Genomic DNA, 23,199 nt, shown 5'->3' with positions numbered 1-23,199 from the left:
TACAGGTATGAATTCAATTTAAAATCTTTGCATTGAATTTGGAAAATTAAGCAGAAATAAGAGAATGGCTGCCTTTTATTCAAGGAAACAGATAAGATAGTTGTAGTTGTTCAGCTGGTTTAGCAGAGTCAAGGTTGGTATAAATGCTAGATTTAGTGTCTATAAACCCTCTAATGGATCCTCAGAATTCATTTCTCCATGTTACTGTTGTACTCAGGCAAGCTTGTCTTGAATATTTATTTAAGTGCTCAAGAAGTTAATCTGTTCACTTGATCCTTATTAGAACACCAGTCTTTTATTTGATCTTCTCTCTACAAGAGAAGCACTATCAAACGGAGTAACTTTTGTCTGTAAAAGGTCAGGAAAATGGTTATATTTAACCCTGATTTCTCTAAAAGAGTATTTTTTACTTCTTTTTCTCCGTGTAAATTTCAATCCTTTGTGAAAGTTTTAAGGAAAAGCCACATCACAAAATTAACTCTTTGCGTCATGCAGCACATTCTCATGATGGAGACCTCAACTCTGCTGGGGAAAAACTAGAGAAGCGTTTTAGTGAGAATTAAAAATCTCATGTTTATTTTTTTCAGTTGGTAAGGTTTGTTTTCTTCCGGTAGTCTTGCTAGCTCCAATTTGTTTCTAAAAGCATTTAACTTCTTTGGATGGGATCTGGGGTCTTGGTGTTGCTAGGCAAGAGCTCTGTTCATTAGCTATACTGAGATCACTTAGGGAAATTCCATCTCATTCCTGGTTACACTTAATTCCAGTACTTTCAAACCTCAATGGCATCTTTTTCTGACATTCATTTCAAGCATTGTGAACACACAATTCTGTCTACTTTCCCAAACAAACCAACCCTTTGGAATCAGCATGGTTCTGGGTCCCTCTACTTCATTGACTTTCTTGGGTATCTCCCAATTCTAGGTCTGAACTTGCCTTGTTCTTGAGCTTCATGAAATGGCTTAGAAATCTCCCATCCTCTAGCTGCTTCTCCTGTGCTTCAAGATCTCAGTGCATCTCTGTCTATACTGGATCAAAGAGTACATCTAGGAGAAGAAACATGCTCCCTAGTCCAAATGGTGTCTTAACTCCAATTGTCAACTTGATATAGTCTACAGTATCCGTTCTCAACCTTAATAATGCTAAGATTCTTTAATACAATTCCTCATGATGTACTCACCACCACCACCCCTGCCGCAACCATCAAATTATTTTTGATACTTCCTAGCTGTAATTTTGCTATGGTTGTGAATTGTAATGTAAACGTTTTTTAAGATAGGGGTTTGCCAAAGGGATTGTGACCCAGAGGTTGAGAACCACTAGCCTAGAGTCATCTGAGAGGAAAGCCTCAACTGAGGAACTGCTTAAGTCAGAATGGCCTATGGGTACCTTTGTAGGGAGGTTGCCTTGATTCTTAATTGGCTTAGGAAGGACTACCTCGCCCACTGTGTTTGATACTATCCCCAGGAAAGGGGTCTTGGTTGTATAAAAAAAATTCTAGCTTAGCAAGAGTCTATCAATGAGCCAGCCAGCAGTGTTTCTCCATGCTTTCTGTTCCAAATTCCTGACTTAAGTCCCTGCCCTTACTTCCCTTAATGATGTACTGTAACCTGGAAGTATAAGCCAACACTTTTCTTCCCTAAGATGATTTTGTTCAGAATGTTTTAGCATGACAAGAGGAAAAGAGAAAAAAATAGATGAATTTCCTTGGATATGCTACAATACTACTGGAAAAATCTTTAGAACATTAAACATGCTAGAATTCCTTACCAGGAGATTAAGGTATGTGCATGGGAAGGGTTCATTGGAAAGTAAAGAAGCATGAAAAGTATCAGTACTGATGATCACATGTTCTTACTCATGTCTACTTTCTCAGGTAATGAGTAAGTCACTGGTCACATTTTTCCTTCAACAAATGGAGAGTATTACTTTCCGGGCTTAGAAACTTTGAGCAGTAGAGTACAGGTTGAGCCTAGCCATCTTGTTTCCTATATATTTCTCAGTCCTTCTCCAAAGTAAGGTTTAAGGCATAAAAACTTCTTGAGTCAGTAGCTAAAGATTTTGTGCTCTTACCTCTAGAGAGCTGACTGTTTTGTCCAGGTTTTGATTTTTGATCTTCCATGATGTGTGAATTTCCTGTCCTGTCAACTAAATTACTTTGATGTTTCATCCTTAAGAGCATGTGTGCCAATCTCTTTGTATTATCAGATTTTGGCTGATTATACACATGGCAAACACTCAGAAGTTAGCTGGATTAAACATTTATCTATCTGGAATACTCAATACAAATTTAATCACATTTAAATAGTGTCCTCATAAATTTGATAAAATATTAAATACATGGTCTTGCTGTGAGAGTGGCAAATAAAGTGTCATTCCTTAAGATATATACCTCTGTTGGTTTTCAAGCAAGTTTGTTTGTACTAATGATGAAAAGCATTGGCAATATGACTTTTACTCTATGGGGAGAATAAAAGGTATTATAATTTTCTGGTATTTCCCTTTTGCCTGAAAACATGCATATGCTCAGGTATATTTGACAATGCTCTGGGTGAATTAACACCTACAGCTGTCTTATTACACAGATTTTGTACTAAGTATTTAACAATAGTCACTTTATATTTTAAAAAAGTAATTGAAAATGCTTTATTTGTGCCAAATTTGAAATGGATAGAGACATCTATGGAATTGGACTTAAGTTTTAAAAACGATGTTAACTTTGTTATTAACTTAACAAAACATCAATACCATATTGACTTTTTTGATGTTATCTAAGTCCCAGAGGAACAGACTAAAACAACTCCATGTTTACCCTGCTGGCCCTTGGGATAGTTTCAAGAATTCAGTTGCTTTGGTTTTCAAAGTGGTCTACACTATTCAATGATGATGTCTTCATGACTTTATTTCTCACATTCTCTCCTGTCCCCATGCACAAAATTGAAAGTAACACATGGAAGAATTAGTATAAAATTCAGGGAACTATCAAATTGAAGGGCAACCAAGAATGTGTGACTCTTTTACAGGCCAGGTGCCAGCAGAAAATGCCACTTACGGGAATTTCTGTGCTTTAAGATCCAAATAAATTTTAGTTCCAAGTGAATGCTTGAGGAGGTACTAATATAATAATTCAGCTATGTTGAAAATTACCATAATTGATGATCTAGCAATTTTGGATATGAGTAGTGTCATTCTTTTAAGGTTGTATTTGTAAGGATTGCTCTTGAATTCTTTATCTGTGATCCTTTTACCCATTTTATATTCTTCTGTTGGAAGTGGTAAGTGAGTTCTCAAACTGAATCTGTCTTCATCTGGTTTTGTGCCAAGTAGATAGCTCTAGAAATGCAATCTCTCTGGTTTTTGCTTTCTATCCAGAGGACTTGGTGTCGGCACTGATCTTCGAGATCTCTAGTGACTGAGATCCCAGCAAACTCAGGAATTTAAATTACATTTATTCAGCAACAGCACTTCATTCACTTTTGCCAGTCAATTCTGCGATCGAGATGACTGACACATGGAGTGATACTGGATTAGATTTACCCAGGACAAGAAGAAAGTGTTTTAAGGCCTGAGGATTGTTCCATTTATGGAAATACTATTTGTGAATGAGGAAAATGCTCTTAATAACATCTGGAAATATGAAGCAATGACTGATCACAGATTTTTATCACTGAACGGAAAATTTTTATATTCAGAGTTGGAAATTGGAAAACTTTTACAACAGTGCTTTGTTCAACCTGTAGAAAAGAATAAAACTATGGGCTGTGGCTTGGTCAAGTACAAGTAAGGAAACCTAATGTTTAAAACTCACTGATAGATATTAAAAAGAACACACACATATATATTCAAGCTTTTACCTAAAATTGACCTGGAATGACAGTTCTTCAAAGAATTTATGTCAAGTATATAATTGCTAAAATTTTCTTTAAATATAGAAATATAAAAGTTGAAAGATGAATAGAAAACTGTTGGTGACTATTATGACAAGGGATAATATCCTTAATATAAAAAACATCATTCAAGAATTAATGAGAAAAACTGAACTCTAATAGAAAAATCATTTGGTAGAATTTCAAATGGCCATAGGGAAATGGAGCTATGTAAGTTGCAAAATAGAAGAAACACATATATTTATTCTTCTTTTATCAACTTGGTCAGAAAAAAATTAATTATATTCCCAGTTTTATCAATAATTTACTAGTCATTCTCATTTGTTGATGAAGAGCATGTGAAATTTTACATTCCTATATGATAGTGTGAAAATATCTATAAAAAGTATGTCTTTAAAATGAAACCAAAAAGTTGTACACACAAATGTGTGATCACTCATTCATTACAGAAGTATTTCTAGCATTAAAATGGAAGCAGGCTGATTATTGTCTACGATTATTGTCTACGGAGGAGCATGACTGATTCAAAAGTAAACATTTAATATATTTTGGACTATTCAAAAGTTTATATGTTAGTTAGTGATACAATCATAGTAAGCTTTATATGAATTATGATATCAAAAATACTTGATTAAATATCCAAAATCCACCTCAGAAATTGTAAGGATTTTTTTTGTCAGCTTTCTGTTACTATCACAAAACCTAAATCAAAGAGTTTATCATGAGTAGTGCTTTATTGTGGCTTACAGGTTTGTAGGCTTTAGCTCTTGACAGGTTGACATTGTTTGCTTTGGCAAAATATCATGATAGATATTCATGGCAGGCCAAACACTTACCACAAACGTCTGTTAAAAGAGAGAGGAGAGTTCTGAGTTCTTGGATTTCCCTTCAAGACACACCTTCAGTGACCCAAAGACTCTAATTAGCTCCCACCTCCAAATAATCTCATCATTTCTTAGTAAGACCACACTGATGAATAACTGTTAAAACATGGACTTCTGGTGCCATTAAATATGTAAACCATATCATAGGTAATTAAATTTCTCTTTTCAACAATAAGGATTTCATTTTATAATAAGAGGGAAAACCAATATATTTTCTCTAGATCATTATATACAAAAATCCGTCAACTTTGAGTGTACAGTTTGCTGAATTCTAGCAATGGCTGATGTTGGGCATCTGCAGCTGAATTGAAAATCCAATGCTTCCAGCACTCTGAGAAGGTTCGTCTGTCCTATTTATTGATAGATATCCCCCTTAACAATTGCTGACAGCCATGACACTCTTTTCTGTCACTATTGTTTTTTCTTTTCTAGAATTTCATGATTTTAAGTTGTACCTATACTACTCTGTATACCATTAATTTTTTCTGAAGATTATATTTTTAAAGAAGATTCAGTATATAGTTCACTCTAAGAATAGCCTTATCATACAGAGGACACAGGGCCTCATAGAAGGCACAAGAGGCAGTAAATCTAGTGATAAGACAGTCACTCAAGACGTATTCAACAAGCCTGTTGGTCCATCTGCAAAACTAAGTTTGTATTTACATCTTCCTTGTCAACATGTCAACATAACTGTGGGTAAGGAATCATAATATACTTGTGAGGAATCAATATCAGATTATTATTATTATTAGTGAATCTGGTTGCTACTGCTGATGTGTAGGTGACTATTCCTACACTTTTGAATAAAGATTTGCATTTATATATAATAAGGCTCCCTTTCATAAAGAAATATGCCTCATACTGAATTATCATCACAGGGGATGTCTGACACAGTTACAGCATGATGAATGGTAGCTGGATTCTTTCAAATGAGTTATTTCAGATTTCATTGCTTATAGTTTCCTGTTGCTTGTTTTGCTTCTCTTTCTCAAGTACCTCTGTGCTTAGAACTTGTTCTGTAGTTGAAGTATGTGTCTGTAGGTTCATCCACTACAGTCCTTTACTCTATTAACTTAGCTATTGAAGGCCTCCAAACCCCCTGAATATGGGTGTCAGAGAGGAGGCTTCAGCAAACTATTTGGTCTCTGGTAGTAGATCAGTATTTATCTTTAGCATATTAATGGACTTTGGGAACCCGTTCCACACAGAGGGATACTCTCTCAGACTAGACACATGGGAGAGGGTCTAGGCCCTGCTCCAAATGGTATGACAGACTTTGAAGATCCCCCATTGAAGGTCTCACCCTCCCTGTGGAGAAGAAATGGGGTGGAATAGGGGGTTTGTGGGAGACAGGGGAGGAGGGGAGAGAGAGGGAACAGGGATTAACATGTAAAACAAGCTTGTTCCTAACTGAAGTAAATATAGACAAAAGATTATGGGGATGAGAATATAATAAATCTATATTATACAAATATAAAAAAGAGCCTGTAGGTTTTTTCTTTCATTAATTTTAGTAGCAGTTCTTAGACTCTTAAGCCAAAGGAGCCTGAAGAAAATTTCAGTTTGTTAATAAACACTATGCAGCATGAGACTACCCTAAATAATTTGAAAGAAATGGTTATAATAAGTACGCCTAGTCCATTTATTCTCACTTGTTCATTCTGGAGTCAACAGACTTTGATTGACTTCACACCATGTTCCAGAAACTCTGCTGTGATCTAGTATACCACTGATGACTGTCCTCAAGAAATTACACTCAAGTAGGTGGTGGGGACCAGAGAGAACTAAATCAACCATTTAAGCAGTTATACATTCTAAAAAGTAGAAAAGAATTCAGAGAGGGAAATTCAGTAGGTGTCGAGGAGCTCCTGGGGATGCACTGGAAGGACTCTAAAAAATCATACTCAAGCTGAGCTCTCAGCCATGTAAAAGAGCCTCTCCTGTGAGGAGCTAGAAGGAGGGGCGCTGGCAGAACAGAGAAGAGTGCACACAATACTCCTGTGACAAGAAACCCAGAAGCTAAAAAATAATAATGTCCACTGAAGTATGATGAATGGTGATGATGGTCCAGAGTTAAGGCTGAAGACACAAGTAGAATCAGAGAGTCACAATACTGAAAACTAAGATTTGGAGTAGAGTGTCTCCCAACCCCATAGAGAGGAAAGGATAGCTTTACTCAAGTCAGTGACTTGGCTTATCTTTTAAAATCTTGTATAGTTTTATAAAATGGAATTAATCATTCCTCCATTTGTTCTGTAGCTATGCATTTACTTGCATATGATTTGATAAAGGGTCAAGAAAAGGCATATATAATATAGTCTTATTTGCCTATCACTTTGTATTAATTTCTTCAGAATTTCATATATAAGTACAGTATTTATATCATTTCTACCCCTGCCTCTATCTCTTCCAACTCCTCCAGTGACCTTCCCTGAATCCCACTCAATTTCAAGATTTCATATACATATATATATGTATATGTATATTAATATTTTGTATATATGTGCATATTCCTATTGATTCTATTTAGCACAGTTTATATTTAGGATTGACCACTTTGGACTGGATAAATTATACAAGGAGTCATTCATGAATAAAGTTTACTTTCCCTCTCTCTGTAACAATTTATTTTCTGTAACTCCTCATCTAGGCATAAGACCTTGCAAAATGCCCCTTGTCCACACCATCATGTCATCTGGTGTTGTCATTATTCAGATATTCTTTAAGCAACCATATTGTTTAGATGTCATGGTGCAACTTCCTTGTCATGTTTAGAACTCTGTCAAGGTGTCCTCGTCCTTTGGCTCTTCCAATCTTTCTGCCTCCTCTTCCATTATTTTCCTTGAACCTTAATGTAAAGCTTTCATTCCTGTTTATTATTTACCAAAACCATTATTGCACAAGGTCTCCCAAACAGTAATATTATCCTTCTTTTCTATTATAATGCGTTATATAAAAATAAAGTAAGCTTGAATACTTATCATAATTTTTAGACATCTTTGATTTTATTGGCTGTGATAGACATAAAGTTTTGGCTCAAGTGCATCTTATTGTGTTTGACCACCTGTTGCTGTTCTAAGTATCTGAAATGGCATATCTGATAGATATCTGAAACTATTTCAGTTGCCTTTAAAGTAGGTTTTGTTAAATACATAATTGAACCTCACAAAATATATAAGTCCATGGCTCTTAACTTTGCAGGATAAACTTTTATACATATTTAACTTTTAATTTAAGCACCATTTTCCTCATCTAGAAAGTGTAGGTGGGAATAAAAAGGTGGTAGTACTAAGAATAAAACAATTGGTATTTATCATCTGTAGGAGTTCCCTGGTAGAGCTTTTTGGGTCATTTATATAAACTATCATATCATCTGCAAATAGTGAAAGTTTGACCTCTTCCTTTCCAATCTGTATCCCCTTGATCTCCTTTTGTTGTCTTATTGCTCCAGCTAGAACTTCCAGTACAATACTGAAGAAGCATGGAGAGGGTGACAGCCTTGTCTTGTTCCTGATTTTAGAGGAATCACGTTGAGTTTCTCTCCATTTAGTTAGATGTTGGCTGTTGGTTTGCAGTATATAGCTTTTATTATGTTTAGGTGTGTTCCTATTATCCCAGATCTCTCCAAGACCTTTATCATGAAGGGGTGTTGGATTTTGTCAAAGGCTTTTTCAGCATCTAGTGAGATGATCATGTCATTTTTTTCTCAGTCTGTTTATATGGTGGATTACGTTGATGCATTTCCGTATGTTGAACCATCCCTGTATTACTGCAATGAAACCTACTTGATCATGGTGGATGATTGCTTTAATGTGTTCTTGGATCCGATTTGCCAGTATTTTATTGAGTATTTTTGCATCAATGTTCATGAGGGATATTGGTCTGAAGTTCTCTTTCTTAGTTGTGTCTTTGTGTAGCTTGAGTAACAAGGTAAATAAAAAATCTAAAAAACAAAGAATTAAACAATTGTGTATGTGTAGGAAAAACTGAACCTACCATAAGTACCATATTGGACGGCAGCTGATAAATAAATATTGGGCATACCAAATGAAGTACTGACAGTGTTTCTCTCACTGTGGAGGTCTACCCACTGGAACCACAAAGTTGGAAGGGGAGTAGGAATCAACAATGAAAACAAAGTCAGAGCCACTGAATGATTTGTGGACCAGCTATGCTGTCCCGCTGTTGGTGTAGATGAGAATTCTTCAGCATTGCTTTGTCTCTGTTCAGATTCAACAGCTCAAATGCTGGCTTATTTATGAAGAGTAAGAAGAACTTTACTTGCATCCTTTTCCTTTCTAAGTGCCGTCAATATCTTGTAATAGGTAAAAGTACAAAGAATCAGATAGATTTAAGTATACCTTGCATCACATGACATCTGAAGGAATAACGACTTGGGAGACTGTTCTTTTGTTAGTAATATTGAGACAATGCTTCAGGCTTCCTGAATGTGGTAAGAGGCATAAGATCTTCACTTGGTATGTCACACATTTTGTAGTTAGTACTCAACAAGTTGTCAACCACTTTGGCATTACAGCCCTGTGTGTTTTAAAGTTTATGCCTTAAAAATTATGTTAATTGTCAGGTATCTTAACAGGGTTTCAAATTCAGTGCACCCTGACTTCAAAATTCATTGATTTTAATCCCCTTCATAAGAAGAACAAAATAAAATGAAAAATACAAAACTGGCCAACTGACTAAAATCATCTAATTCCTGGGCTACTATGAGTAAGACTCATAGTTGTTGAAAATAAGATAACAGAATTAATACAGTAACATGTTTTCTGGAAGTATGACAAAAAATAGCAAGTACAATAAGTACAATTTTCATTAGCTTTCATCATGAAAATCCTCTTCCAAGCAGTGCCACCACTTTGAAGATTTTCCAGATCACAGTATGTCTCAGTTTCCCAGGTGAGCAGACCTTATGTTCTAATGTGATGCTGGCTGGTCATCAGCATCAGAGGCTCAAGATGCACAAGACACATTGTGTGGCTGGGATAAGCTCCTAGTTCAGGTTAGTGAGCATCAGATGATGACTGTGGAATATGTCTAAGGTTTGACTTGAATGTGTGCATGTTTGTGAATTCCCTCACTAATACCTTTCTTAAGCTGCACTGTTAGCAATGAGTTTCTGTGTTTCCCTTCAACCGATGCAATTTCTTCAAGCAGGAAATGAAATTAACTGCTTAAGTCTCCTTACCTCACAGGTATTAACTCATGAGTTCATTACCAATATGGTAAGGTTGATGAATTTCATAACAAAATTTTCTAAGGTATTCTATTCAGAGCTGTAACAGTTTGCACACATGTATCTAAATTTAGAATAGAGAGAAGAGTTGCAATAACAAATATCAGGAAACTGTGACTATGAAGTAGTTAAAAATGAACATCTCAAATTCTTATATTTTTAACAGGGCTCCGTGGGCTCATTAAAATTTTAGAATCATTGCCAAAAATCATCCCTGTTGTGAATGGAAGTAATAGGGTTTCAAAGCTAAATGAGGGTGTATTTTGGCTCCTGGCCTTTGTAATTTGTTGTACACTTATGTGTGTGAGTGTTTTTTAAACAATGCTTTATTGGTTATTTGAGAATTTCATATAAGGTTTTTGATCTTATGTACTTCCCCTCCTCCCACACCATCCCACCCACCCCCAATACCTCCTCCTTTCCCCAGGGAGGGTGAGGCCCTCCATGGGGGTGTCCATAGTCTGTCATTTCATCCAAGGCAGGCCTAGACCCTCCCCCCAAGAGTCCAGGGTGAGAGTGCTTCTCTCATTGATGGATGGGCACCCAAAGTCTATTTGTATGCCAGGGATAAATACCGATCTACTACCCAAGGCCCCATAGATTGCCTAGGCCTCCTCACTGACACCCACATTCAGGGGGTCTTGATCAGTCCCATGCTGGATTCCAGCCATCAGTCTGGGATTCAAGTGCTACACCTCATTCAGGTCAGCTGTTTCTGGGGGGTTAAACCAGCCCAGTCTTAACCCCTTTGCTCATCAGTCCTGCCTCTCTGTCACTGGGTTCCTTGAGTTCAGCTCAGTGTTTACCTGTGAGTGCCTGCTTCTGCTTCCATCAGCCACTGAATGAAGTTTCTGTTTCCCAGACTCTCTGGCCATGGGATTCTAGGCTGGCACTCCCCAGATCTATGTCTAAAATCCATATATGAGAGAGTACATACCATGTTTGCCTTTTTGTGACTAGGTTACCTCACTCAGGATGGTTTCTTCTAGTGCCATCCATTTGCCTGCAAACTTCAAGATTCCATTGTTTTTTTTCTGCTGAATAGGACTCCATTGTGTAAATGTACCACATTTTCTCTATCCACTCTTCAGTTGAGGGGCATCTAGGTTGCTTCCAGGTTCTGGCTATTACAAATAATGCTGCTATGAACATAGTGAGACAGATGTCCTTGATGTATGATGATATATGCCTAAGAGTGGAATTGCTGGTTTTGTGGTAGAATGATTCCCATTTTTCTGAGGAATCTGTATACTGATTTCCAAAGTAGCTGTACGAGTTGGTACTTCCACCAGCAGTGGAGGAGTGTTCCTCTTTCTCCACATCCTCTCCAGCATAAAATGTGGTTGGTGTTTTTGATTTTAGCCATTCTGACAGGAGTAAGATGGTATCTCAGAGTTGTTTTGATTTGCATTTCCCTGATGGCTAAGGATGTTGAGCACTTTCTCAAGTGCCTCTCAGCCATTTTAGACTCCTCTATTGAGAATTCTCTATTTAGTTCTGTAGCCCACTTTTTAATTGGACCCTTTGGTGTTTCGGAGACTTGCTTCTTGAGTTCTTTGTAAATTTTGGAGATCAGCCCTGTGTCAGATCCACATCTTTTCCCATTCTGTGGGCTGCTGACTGTGCCCTTTGCCTTACAGAAGCTTCTAAGTTTCAGGAGGTCCCATGTATTAAATGTTGACCTCAGTGTCTGTGCTATGGTGTTATGTTCAGGAAGTGGTCTCCTGTACCAACTCATTCAGGGATACTACCCACTTTCTCTTCTAAGAGGTTCAGTGTGGCTGGATTTATGTTAAGGCTTTGATTCATTTGGATTTAAGTTTTGTGCATCGTAATAGACATGGGTCTATCTGCATTCTTCTATATGCCAGCACCATTTGTTGAAGATTCTTTCTTTTTTCCATTGTATATTTTTAGCTTCTTTATCGAAGATCAGATGTTCATGCATGTATGAGTTAATATCAGGGTGTTCAATTTGATTCCATTGGTCTACCTGTCTATTTTTGTGCCAATACCAAGCTGTTTTCAGGGCTACAGCTCTATAATAGACCTTGAAGTCAGGGATGGTGATGCTTCCAGATATTGTTTTGGCTATCCTGGATCTTTTGTTTTTCCATACAAAGTTGATTATTGTTCTTTCAAGGTCTGTGAAGAATTGTGTTGGTATTTTAATGAGGATTGCATTGAATCTGTAGATTGCTTTTGGCAGTATTGCCATTTTTAGTACATTGATCCTACCTATCCAAGAGCATGGGAGATCTTTCCATTTACTGATGTCTTCTTTAATTTCTTTCTTTAAAGACTCAAAGTTCTTGTGATACAGGTGTTTTACTTGTTTGGATAACATTACCCCAAGGTATTTTATGTTGTTTGTGACAATTGTAAAGGGTGATGTTTCTCTGATTTCTTTCTCAGCCATTTTATCATCTGTATATAGTAGGGCTACTGATTTTCTTGAGTTGATCTTGTATCCTGCTACTTTGCTGAAAATATTTATCAGCTGTAGGAGTTCCCTGGTTGAGTTTTTGGATCACTTATGTAAGATATCTTATTATCTGCAAATAGTGAAAGGTTGACCTCTTCTTTCCAATTTGTATCCCCTTGATCTCCTTTTGTTGTTGTATTGCTCTGGCTAGAACTTCAAGTACAATATAGAAAAGGTATGGAGAGAGTGGACAAGCCTTGTCTTGTTCCTGATTTTAGTGGTATTGCCTTGAGTTTCTGTCCATTTAGTTTGCTGTTGGCTGTTGGTTTGCTGTATATAGCTTTTATTATGTTTAGGTATAATCCTATTATCCCAGATCTCTCCAAGACCTTTATCATGAAGGGGTGTTGGATTTTGTCAAAGGCTTTTTCAGCATCTAGTGGGATGATCATGTGATTTTTGTTTTTCAGCTTGTTTATATGGTTGATTACACTGATGGATTTTTTTATGTTGAATCATCCCTGTATCTCTGGGATGAAATCTACTTGATCGTGGTGAATGATTGTTTTGATGTGTTCTTGGATCCAATTTGCCAGTATTTTATTGAGTATTTTTGCATCAATGTTCATAAGGGATATTGGTCTGAAGTTCTCTTTCTTAATTGTGTCTTTGTGTGGCTTGGGTATCAAGGTTATTGAAGCTTCATATAAAGAGTTTGGCAAAGACCCTTCTGCTTCTATTGCATGAAATACTTTCAGAAGAATTGTTATAAGCTGTTCTTTGAATTTCTGGTAGAATTCTGCACTGAGGCCTTCTGGACCTGGGCTCTTTTTGGTTGGAAGACTTTTCGTGACTGCTTCTATTTCCATAGGGGTTATAGGTCTATTTAAATTGCTTATCTGTTCTTGGTTTAATTTTGGCAAGTGATAGCTATCCAGAAAATTGTCCATTTCCTTTAAATTTTTGAACAGTCCTTAATCTTAATCACTGGAATAAATTACTAGTCTGAGCCACTGAATGTGGTAACCCATGTTAATGATGTAAATGACAAGTACAGTCATATGTGGCTTTCATTATATAAGTATTATGATAACTGCTTCTAGTTTTTCTAAAATATGAATGTGGACAGTATAGTGGAACCTGTTTCTACAGTAAGAAACCAAGGTTTTGATAGCTGATATAGCTTGTTCAGCTCTAAGTAGTGAATAAAAGGCAGAAGAACTTGAGTCTAACTTCAAAGCTATCAGATGAAGATACACAAAGGCTGCTTTCTTACTATCAGTGTAGAATTCCCATTAGCTCACTACAACCTACCTCCCTCACAAAGTTTTAAAAAGAGGAATACTTACCAATTCAAGTTGATTCTCTTTGTCTCCGCCTCTCTGTCTTTCCCTCCCTTCCTTCTTCAGCCCCTCCCTCCCCCCTTCTTTCTGTGTGTACAAGAGATAGAATGTCAGTTTTCTGTAGGGGGGAGATGCTATTGCTTAGAGTCAACATTGCATCGGCTTACTGATAAGAATTTGAGAAGAGGTTAAATTATTGGTGACTTTTCTTCAAGCTCCCCAAAAGACCTTTGTGAGAAGTATTTCAAAGCATTTGGGAGGATTAAAACATTACTCTGTCTTAAGTAACTCTATGACACAATATTGAATGAAGCCCCTGAAGAGACTGAATTTTTATAACCCCGAAGAGGGTGTTCTACTAAGAACTGCATGGTTTGAAGAGGGATTGTCCACTGTTAAGGAAAGGCAGATTTCACAAGTCTGTTTGAGCCCAGTCCAGAAAGGCATTTAGGAAACTGGCCTTGGAAAGACAACTTGACTTAAGAAGTCTCAATAAAGAGCATTTCACCACTGCCTGTCAATTGAAACTGCCCAACTGTGGAATGCTCTGCCTCCAAACCTTACCCGGTTAATGTCACTGGAAGCATTTGTGAAGAGAGTGGGAAGCATGCAGGGAAAACAACCCGGTGCTGCAGAAATATAATCATTCTTATTCTGAGATATTTTTGGTTTTATATGAAATAAATGCTGCTTTGGCTAGTTTAAAAATGAGTAATTATTTTTAATATAGTTTAATCTATTTCTGAGTCTATTATCCATAAAAGAATCCCAAATGGAAAACTACTTTAACTGGAGAAAAAAATCATGTAACAACATATTTGGAAATAATAAATAATAGTATCATAGATGAATGGGGTCTACAATGAAATTTCATATTTTAAAGGATATTGTGGAAACATCAGAGAAGTCCTAAAATTTCATAGCTCGGAGAACAGTCCAAAGGAAAAGAAACATTTAAAATACCATGGTTTTCAGATAAAAAGTATAATTTATCATAATGTTCACAACAAAAATGATCTTTTGACAAAACTATTCATCTGGCAGACACTAGAAAGTTATGAGAACTGGAGAAATGGCTCAGTAGCTAAGAGTGCTTACTGTTCTTCCAGAGGACCAGAGTTATGTTCCCAGAACCCATATTAGGCAGGCCATAACTTCCAGTTCCAGTGGCTCTACAGTTGTTTTATGTCTCTATTATTCTCCCTCCCTCCCTCCCTCCCTCCCTCCCTCCCTCCCTGCCTCCCTCCCTTCCTCTGCCTTCCTCTCTCCCTCCCTCCCTCCCTCCCTCTCTCTCTCTCTCTCTCTCTCTCTCTGTCTCTGTATCTCTCTCTCTTACACATACATACACACATTCACAAAATAAAAACACATCTTTAAAAGAGAAAAGAGGAAACTGTGGGTTGAGGCCAGTTACAAGTAAGTAGAATGTTAAAACTACTAAAGAATTCTGAAGTGGAAGATACCTACAGATGTACTGTTGTCTGGTTTTAATACTTGTCCTAAGTGTTGGAATAGCATCAACTCTATGCAGACCATATCCGAAAATAAGCTTCTGAAATACACATCCAGTTAATGCCCAAATACCCCAATATTTCAATGATAATAACAAAATGTATAAACTTACTTTGGAACATCTTGTGTCCAGGTGTGTCTTCTAACTTTGCTATCGCTGATAAAACATACCATGACCAAGGCAAATTACAGAAGAATATTTTATTGTCTTTTTGGCTCCTACTAACACTGCTTCCTAAGCCTTGCTTACAATACTCAAATGCTTTGTTGCCCAGAGAAGATGGTTCTGAATTATATAAGAAAGCAGGCTGAGAAAGCCATAAGCAGAGTTCCTCTGTGGTCTCTGCTTCAGGTTCCGACTCCAGTTTACTGCCCTGAGGTCCTGCCTTGGCTTCTCTGAATGATGGACTATAACCTATAAAGCAAATAAACCCTTCCATTTCCAAGTTGCTTTGGTCATGGTGCTTTTCACAGCAATAGAAAGAAAACTAGGACAGTGTGGTTTGTATAAAGCACTTGGTAAGGGTTTGGACATTCTGATCTACCTGGTCATTATGCATTCCCTTGTATCCTTAATTTTTCAGATAAGCCCCTTTATATTAGAGGAGTATCAAGAAGACTAAATGTGTTCCAATGTCTATGAAAGGGTCTTGACTTTTAGGGTGAACATGGTCTTGAAGGATAAAATATAGACTAGCTATATTATGACCTAGTAACTGCTCTGAGACTGAACTAAAAGATGACCAATGGGAAAGTAGCTTGCATAGCATAAAAGAGATCAGAAATATGTTGAAAGACACACTTGCTACTTTTAGGAATATCATAACTAATATGATCATTTAGATTTGTAAACACAATCATAACAGTTAAAGTGAGCATTGTAGATGTATGAGACATTAACTGCTTCATCCAAGCTTCCTCTTCTCTGATTTTCCTCTTAGGGTCCTCTCTAAAAGCATGAGGGAACACTCATTCTATGTGAAAAATGAGGAGGGTCCTGGAAACCCCCTCTTTCCATATATGAGAGCAAATAACACAGGCACAAATTAGTCCAATGATGGGAAGATGCCCCCTTAAGCCATTCATTCTTTTGGTCTTCATCTCCTTTGCTGGGTAGCCTCTAAATTCCTGAAGGTTTTGTGCTCGTCCCTCTAATGGCCTCTAGAGAGGATGTGACAACTCCCCCTTCTAAGTTCACACAACTCTTATTTTTCTGACCAAAGTTAGTCTTAAAAATTAAAGGGGCTAAGAGGATCAAAGGCTGTGGTTTCAGAAGGATGCTTTCATTTCTGCGGTGTCCTTAACACTTTGGGATGGTGAGCGGCAAGGGTGGGCCACTGGTCCCTGGTAGACTCAGTGAAGGTGAAGTTTTGCAACCTGATGACTAGCCTTCTGTAAGAAAAGACTGAGGGAAAGTTCCACTGCCTTTTCAGTCTTTGACTTTCTTCTTTACATGATTTACTAAACTCTTCACAACTCATAGAAAACATGCAGGTTTAATTTGTATTGCTTGATTTCACTACCCGGTACTACAAACACACACACACAAAGTATCCTTAATGAAAAATGTCAATGGCTGCCTGTTGAAATAAGGCCATACTGCTTAGAATACGGCCATGGTAGAAGGGGCCACACACTGGACTCAGAATTCCCCTGACACTTGCCCCTTTGGTTTCACAAGAACCTTAGGTATGTAGCTATATGGTTGCCTCCATTTCAGAGATAAAAGACTCCAGTTCACAGAGGAGATGAGAAAACTGCCCAAGGCTGGGGTCAGGATTTCACTGAACTCTGATTTTAGAATTCAGGAGGCTAAGTAAACCTCAGTGCCATGCCACAACACTGTGTGAGGGACATTCTGAGCTCTTGTTCCATCTTTTATTGCAATTCTTACATCAGATTCAAGACCAGAAAACTGAAGTTTTATTGTTGTTGTCTCAAATTATGAAAGAAACAGAACAGAAAGCATATCTTTGCAGCTCAGCAATATGACTCTAATCCAGGCTAATTTCTCTGGACTTTATTTGCTTAATCTGTGAAACAGGCATATGATAGCATCTGCTCTGGAGGGCTGCCATTGGTGTGAGTTTATATGACATAAAATGCCCAACACTAATCCTGACATATATACATCCTAGCTCATTAACTGTTTAAAACATCCTGCACCCATTGTGGAAGTAGGATGGTGACAGAAAATGAACCCTGTGTGAGTTCTGTTAAATTGATGCTGCTTCCTTAGAATTAACCTGATGCATGGATTCTTAGGTTGCAATCAGTGGGTCTGCAGTACTCTGCATCTCTGACTCTGGAGTACTCTAGGAAATGGTGCAGTGGTGCAGGTATCAGGTGTCTGCTACATTCTTTGTTCTTGATCCTAAAATGCAGCCTTGTATCTCTATCACATCTGCTCTAACCCCCCTGGATTTTGTCCCAGAATTCACAGTAGTCATGGTTAATTAAAAATGGAAAAGCTCTACAGTCACTGGGAAGGAAATGAAGTGGGAAGTTTTAAGTACCCTGACAATGCTTGAAGGGTGAGGGTGTGGGAATCTCCCGGGCAGAGTCTTTGGTCAATACTACCACTGTAGTTTAAAGCCTATGGGGAGTGGGTAGTCCAGGTGAGGGGTGTGACACAACTGCCCCTCCCAGACCTCTTGAACTCCCTTCCTCTAAGTGAAATTGGCCAATGTTTTGCTTTAAATGGAAAAAGTTCTCTTTTATTCCTTTCACCATGGGAGCTTTACAAATTATTTATCCTAAGGCAGCTACACTCATTCTTAAAGCATCCTTCAAACATTATTGGGAAGAAGGGAAATACTTGAGGAAACCATCTTCTGTGTACGGTGTTCTACACGGCACTTTAAGGGTTAAGCTTCCTTGCAAGAGGTCTGTCTTGTGGGGATATCCCCCAATTTAGAAACTACTATTGCTAAAATGGTAAGTCACAAATGCATTCTTTTGCAAAGCCTTCTACGACAGGAATAACTCCTTGTTCCCAGCGTGTGTGTGAGTTTTACTCAGCCTCTACACATCTATCATCTATATGGTGCTTGTATCAGGATGAAGACTGCCAATCACAGTTAATAAAAGACCCCAGAACACAGCAGGGATCTCCTCTTACTATAGATCCATTTTACGATACTCTCAATTTATTATGTCACACAAATCAAATAGGAAGCATTTATCTTATCATTCAGAGGCATCCCTTCTCCCTCCCAGTGTCCTAGCCCCTCCCCCTGCACCAGTTTCCAGCCCCTCAAAGATGCTTTGTGCAAGAAAGTACAAGTTCTCCTTCTGGCTTCATTTTTGTTCCTTTTTGCTCTCCTCCTGGCTCCCCCCCAAAACAAGAGAGCAAAGCAAATGGCCCGGGTTCCCCCCCAATGCCTGACCTGCGTTTGCTGGGAGGAGAGCGGGAGAGAGAGCGCGCATTCTGGAGCAGGCTGCTCTGACTCCGACCACAGGCTGTTTTGTGCAGGCTGTCCCTCTCCTTCGAAATCAAGCATCCCCTCCCCTAAGCAGCAGGCAGTGTGCCTCCATTCGGCCACATTTGGTATGCATGAGCACGGCTGCAGGGAGAGGGGAGGTGGCTTTCTTAAGAAGGTTCAGGGGCTCAGGAAACGCCACTTGACTAGACTCCCAAGTTCCAGGAAGCCTCTGCCCTAATGGAATTTGCAGGTGTGGAGATAACCATGGGGTGCCAGGGCCGTGGGGGGCCGTTTGTTTTCTAGGCATTGCCCAGATTTGCAGTCTCTTGTCTTCCCGGTGGAATTTGGAAGGGGTCATGAATCAGACTGATGCTTCTCGACCCCTAAATTGGACCATCCGGAAGCTATGCCACGCAGCCTTCCTCCCATCTGTCAGACTTCTCAAGGTACTGTAACTTGCTGCTTTGAATGGCTCTTACTGTGCTTTTCAGGTCTAAACGCCCAACTTCGCACTTGGGCTGGGACGCCAGTTTTGGGGCGTGCGAATGCATGCAGTTCTGGCTGTGTTAGCCATGGCTGGAGAGAGTTCCCAACACCCCTACCCCACCCCCACCCCCACCCAGCCTGGAGGATGGCCTGAGCTACACTAGGGAATTAGATTTGGTCTCAGGAATGGGGCTACCTGTGTGCACCCCCACCTTTCTTAACCATTAACCTGCCAAAGAATTAATTCACTTCTTGGGGAGGATGCGAATAATAGTGGGCATGAAATCTCTTCTTGTCTGCATTTGGCTCCAGAGCTCATTTTCTTCCCCTGGGGAAGCCCTTCGACCCACTTTCCCTTAAATGGAACCTGAGAGAACAAAGGATTCTCTTCCTTACTTTAAAAGCTGCTTGGCTAGGTGGTCAGTCAGGTATAGACAAAGAAAGAATGAACCTTATCACATAGTGAGTTTTTAAAGGCATGATCATTTCTATCTCTTGGTCTTTGGACTGGAGCCAGTGTGAGAAAGTATTGTTTCTCATACATTGGAGGAAGCCGTCTCTAGCTCCCGAGTTACACAAAAGATTCCTACTATACCTGAACTGCAGTTGCTAGTTGTGTCCAGTGTTCCTGTTTCTGGAAGCAAATGTATTGAAGACACCGAAAAAGTCCTCACAAGTCCGTAGGAATTTACCTTCATCACCTGCCTGACAGGGAAGGGCACTATGTGTTGAAGGTGCTGAGGAAAAGTATTGCTTAGAAAGGAAAACGTGCTAACCCTTTGGGGGGTGGGGCGTGCATAGCTGAATGTTTCACTTTAAAGTTTGTCAGGCACGGCAAATTCTTGATTCTCTTTTTCCTATTATATATGATTTTTTAATTTAATTACTGGTGAGCACTGAGGGAATTTGCTACAATAGAAGAATGATGGATCAGCCCTGAATAAATTGCTCTGATTTTTTTTCTTTAAGGTGGAATTCCGATTAGGTTTGATGTGGACAGATCTAAATAGCTAAGTAGTGCCTTATTGCCAAATATGACCCATTGTCTCAGTTTTCCTGACCCTGTAAAACACAAACTGGTATTAACTTTCACTAAGTGTGCCTCTAAATGCCCTTCAAACCTCATCTTATGGTTGTCATGGCAATGACTTGCTTCCCAAAGAATATTTGGAAGGAAGAGCATTTGGGGGCATAGGGAGTGGGAGAGATTTCTACACTTATGCATGCTTTTGCTGTATTGAAGCAACTTGTGTAATAGGGCATGAAAAAGAATGAGGCCAGAGAATTAACAAATGAGTGTGAATTTCCCTCCAGATTTCGTGGTCAATCAAGACCAAGAAAAAGAATGTTTTGTCAAATTAACTATGACTGAGAAAGTGAAGTTCTTTGGTCCCATGTGCAATACAAACTACCTTTTCAGTTAATGCCATTCATTGGCTTGAACCCAAGTGATGCTTTTTAACTCGTCTTAACAGATATGTATATATATTATTAATGAATACTCAATGCATTATTCATTAGTGTTCATTTTTAAAATAGAAACTGTTATTAATATACTCATCACAAAGCCAGGAGAGAAGTTTATATTTGAGACAGATTACTTATTTTTAGAAGAACTCTGTCATCTTTTAAAATTGAACACACAAACACATACACACCATAGCCAGACTGATGCTTGCATTTTCATCCTGCCCCACCCTTCCATTTATGCCATTTATTAATGTGGTGCTTGATAACACTTCATCTAATAAAGGCCATTAGTGAGCTTCCTTTCCCTGATTGCAACATCGAAAGGAGGGGATGCATTTTATTAGAGAACTTTCTCTCGAAATGACATCTGTGCATATGAGAGTATAGCTACCCCAAGAGACTTCACATAGTAAGCACATTTCAAAATCTTACAAGGAAGATAAGGTGATGCCAAATCCTTTCAGCAACATTTAGGTAGAAATGCCAACTTCTTTTGGAAGGCAGCTGTGCCCACCACTAGACCATCCAGCTGCTTTTGAATAGGAGCAAATGTACCATCCACATGAACACCATGGTGTGTGTTTTCCCTTCTGGGTTATTATGGCCCCATTTTTTGTTCTGCTTAGTACCTATGCATTCTTCCACTGTTTTTATCTTCTGTTTAAAAACTGGAAGCATTTTTTGCATAATTTGCATCTTTGGTAAATGTTCTTGTCTCAGGCTAAACATTAAATATTCAATAATGCTTTTTCTTGTAGTGCCTTGCTTACTCTCTACTCTCTTTTTTTTTTTTGTCTCAGACTCCGCTCTCCCTCCCACACTCTACTATCATCATATTAATTTGATGGACAGGCTCTCTGAGCATCCAGAGTTATTGAAACCCTTAGCTAACAAACCAAATTCTCCCATTCAACAGGTAACTTTTGTTCCTCTTTCCTGATATGCTTTGCCCTCTCACATGCCTTAAGACTTGCCAATAAATATAGTATGGGGTATGATGGTCTGATTAGACCTAGTTAAATGCAAATCACTCACCAATTCTGACAGCCTGGATTCAAACTGATTTCCTTTGTCATTCTTTCCCATGAAAATGTATTAAGTATTTATTTATTTGTTTTCATTCATTCATTCATTCATTCATTTGTTAACTTACTTCAGTGCTGTATGGGTAGTCAGAAATAGCCTAATGTATAATTTCTTTTTAATTCCCTATGTCCTGGTGGAAATGTGGTGCTAAGGAATCAGGAAGAAAAGATAGTCCTAAAACATGAATTAAACCCATCAAGGGTTGGAATGCACTTATTATTCCTCCTGAAAACATTTCATTGTTCTGTCCACCCCAAAGCAAATTTTGAACATGCCAACTGACTCTCACTCTGCATTTGGAGCTGCACTTGGAAATTGGACTTGGAAATGAATGTCTGGACAGGCCCAGGGTGCTGATAGCCAAAAAACAGAGCGTGCTTTGAAATGGATGCCTTTTAGATGGGACTCTTTCCGGGAGACTTCTCCTCTGCTATAGTTGCTTCATTCTTATGTGGTTCAAGACTTCACTGTACCATTAATCACACACACACACACACACACACACACACACACACACACACACACACACACAGAGTGAATTTGGTTTCAGTAGCAGAATGTTCTTAGCATATTTCATATTCATTATCAGGTCTGTTTCTGCCATTGTTTTATTTAAGAGATTTTATTTTGGTAACTTGTGTTGAGTTTGAAGATTATTTTTAGGGCAAGTTTTCTTAGAAGTGAAGTCTTGGCAGACTTTTTGAAGGGAAGGCTTCTGGAAAATGGGTTGCATTGGAGTGAAAGGAAGAGCTATGTAACATACTCTGAATAAACACATTTATGTCAACTTGTTAATTAAGAGCATCTGATCAGTATGACCATAAAGACTTTGGACACTTTATATTGAATAATGCTATGCTTTGAGTGAGAAATGTCAAAAATAGGATAAAAGGAGGATAAGAGCACTTGCTGCTATTCCAGAAGGTCAGAGTTTGTTTCCTAACACTCTTGTTGGGCGGTTTACCACTGCCTCTGATTCCAAACCATGGGTATCTGCTTTATTTTGGCATCTATGAGCACCCATAGATATATGACAGACACAATATACACACACAAAGAGATAATTTCTCTCTCTTTCTCTCTTGATTTTTGAGACAGGGTCTCTCTATGTAATCCTAGCTGTTCTGGAACTCACTATGTCATCAAGGTTGGCCTCAAAGTCACAGAGATCCACCAGTCTCAGCCTCTCTCATGAGTGAAGGAATTAAAGGCATGCACCATCAAATCTGGCTTAAATCCTTTAAACACAAATACTAAATAATATTTGGGAAAGGTAAGTCTAACTATTGTGTCCAATTTCCATTGTCTTTCAAACCAGCTCTGTGACCTTGAGGTGACATAGTTTCCTTGTAACATGGAGTTCTTTTTAAAATGAAGGATTTCAGTCTTGAAGAGATTCCATAGTAATACCCTTTGGTGATGCCTGCATG

The 23,199-nt window shown here is 38.4% G+C and overlaps 1 protein-coding gene across 18 annotated transcripts in view; it reads left to right on the top strand.

Annotated features, from left to right (window-relative positions):
- Positions 1-23,199, top strand: part of Trpm3 (transient receptor potential cation channel subfamily M member 3) — an 866,780-nt gene that overhangs the window by 354,635 nt on the left and 488,946 nt on the right. For 8 of the 18 annotated variants that reach the window (XM_005063757.4, XM_005063751.4, XM_005063754.4 and 5 more), the window contains exon 1: positions 18,749-19,173. The exons of 1 other annotated variant lie outside the window; for it this stretch is intronic. In XM_005063757.4, the coding sequence (XP_005063814.1) occupies positions 19,084-19,173 (90 nt within the window). In that variant the 5' untranslated portion in view covers positions 18,749-19,083. Of the gene's footprint in view, positions 1-18,747; positions 19,174-23,199 lie in introns of those variants that run through there. 9 more of the 18 variants (XM_021225349.2, XM_013114264.3, XM_040746454.1 and 6 more) reach the window with 4 other exon arrangements.

Source organism: Mesocricetus auratus, unplaced genomic scaffold (assembly GCF_017639785.1).
Source record: "Mesocricetus auratus isolate SY011 unplaced genomic scaffold, BCM_Maur_2.0 Super-Scaffold_4256, whole genome shotgun sequence".
Lineage (NCBI taxonomy): Eukaryota > Metazoa > Chordata > Mammalia > Rodentia > Cricetidae > Mesocricetus > Mesocricetus auratus.
Note: the sequence above shows the minus strand (reverse complement) of the source record. Positions and strands in the feature narration are given on the sequence as shown.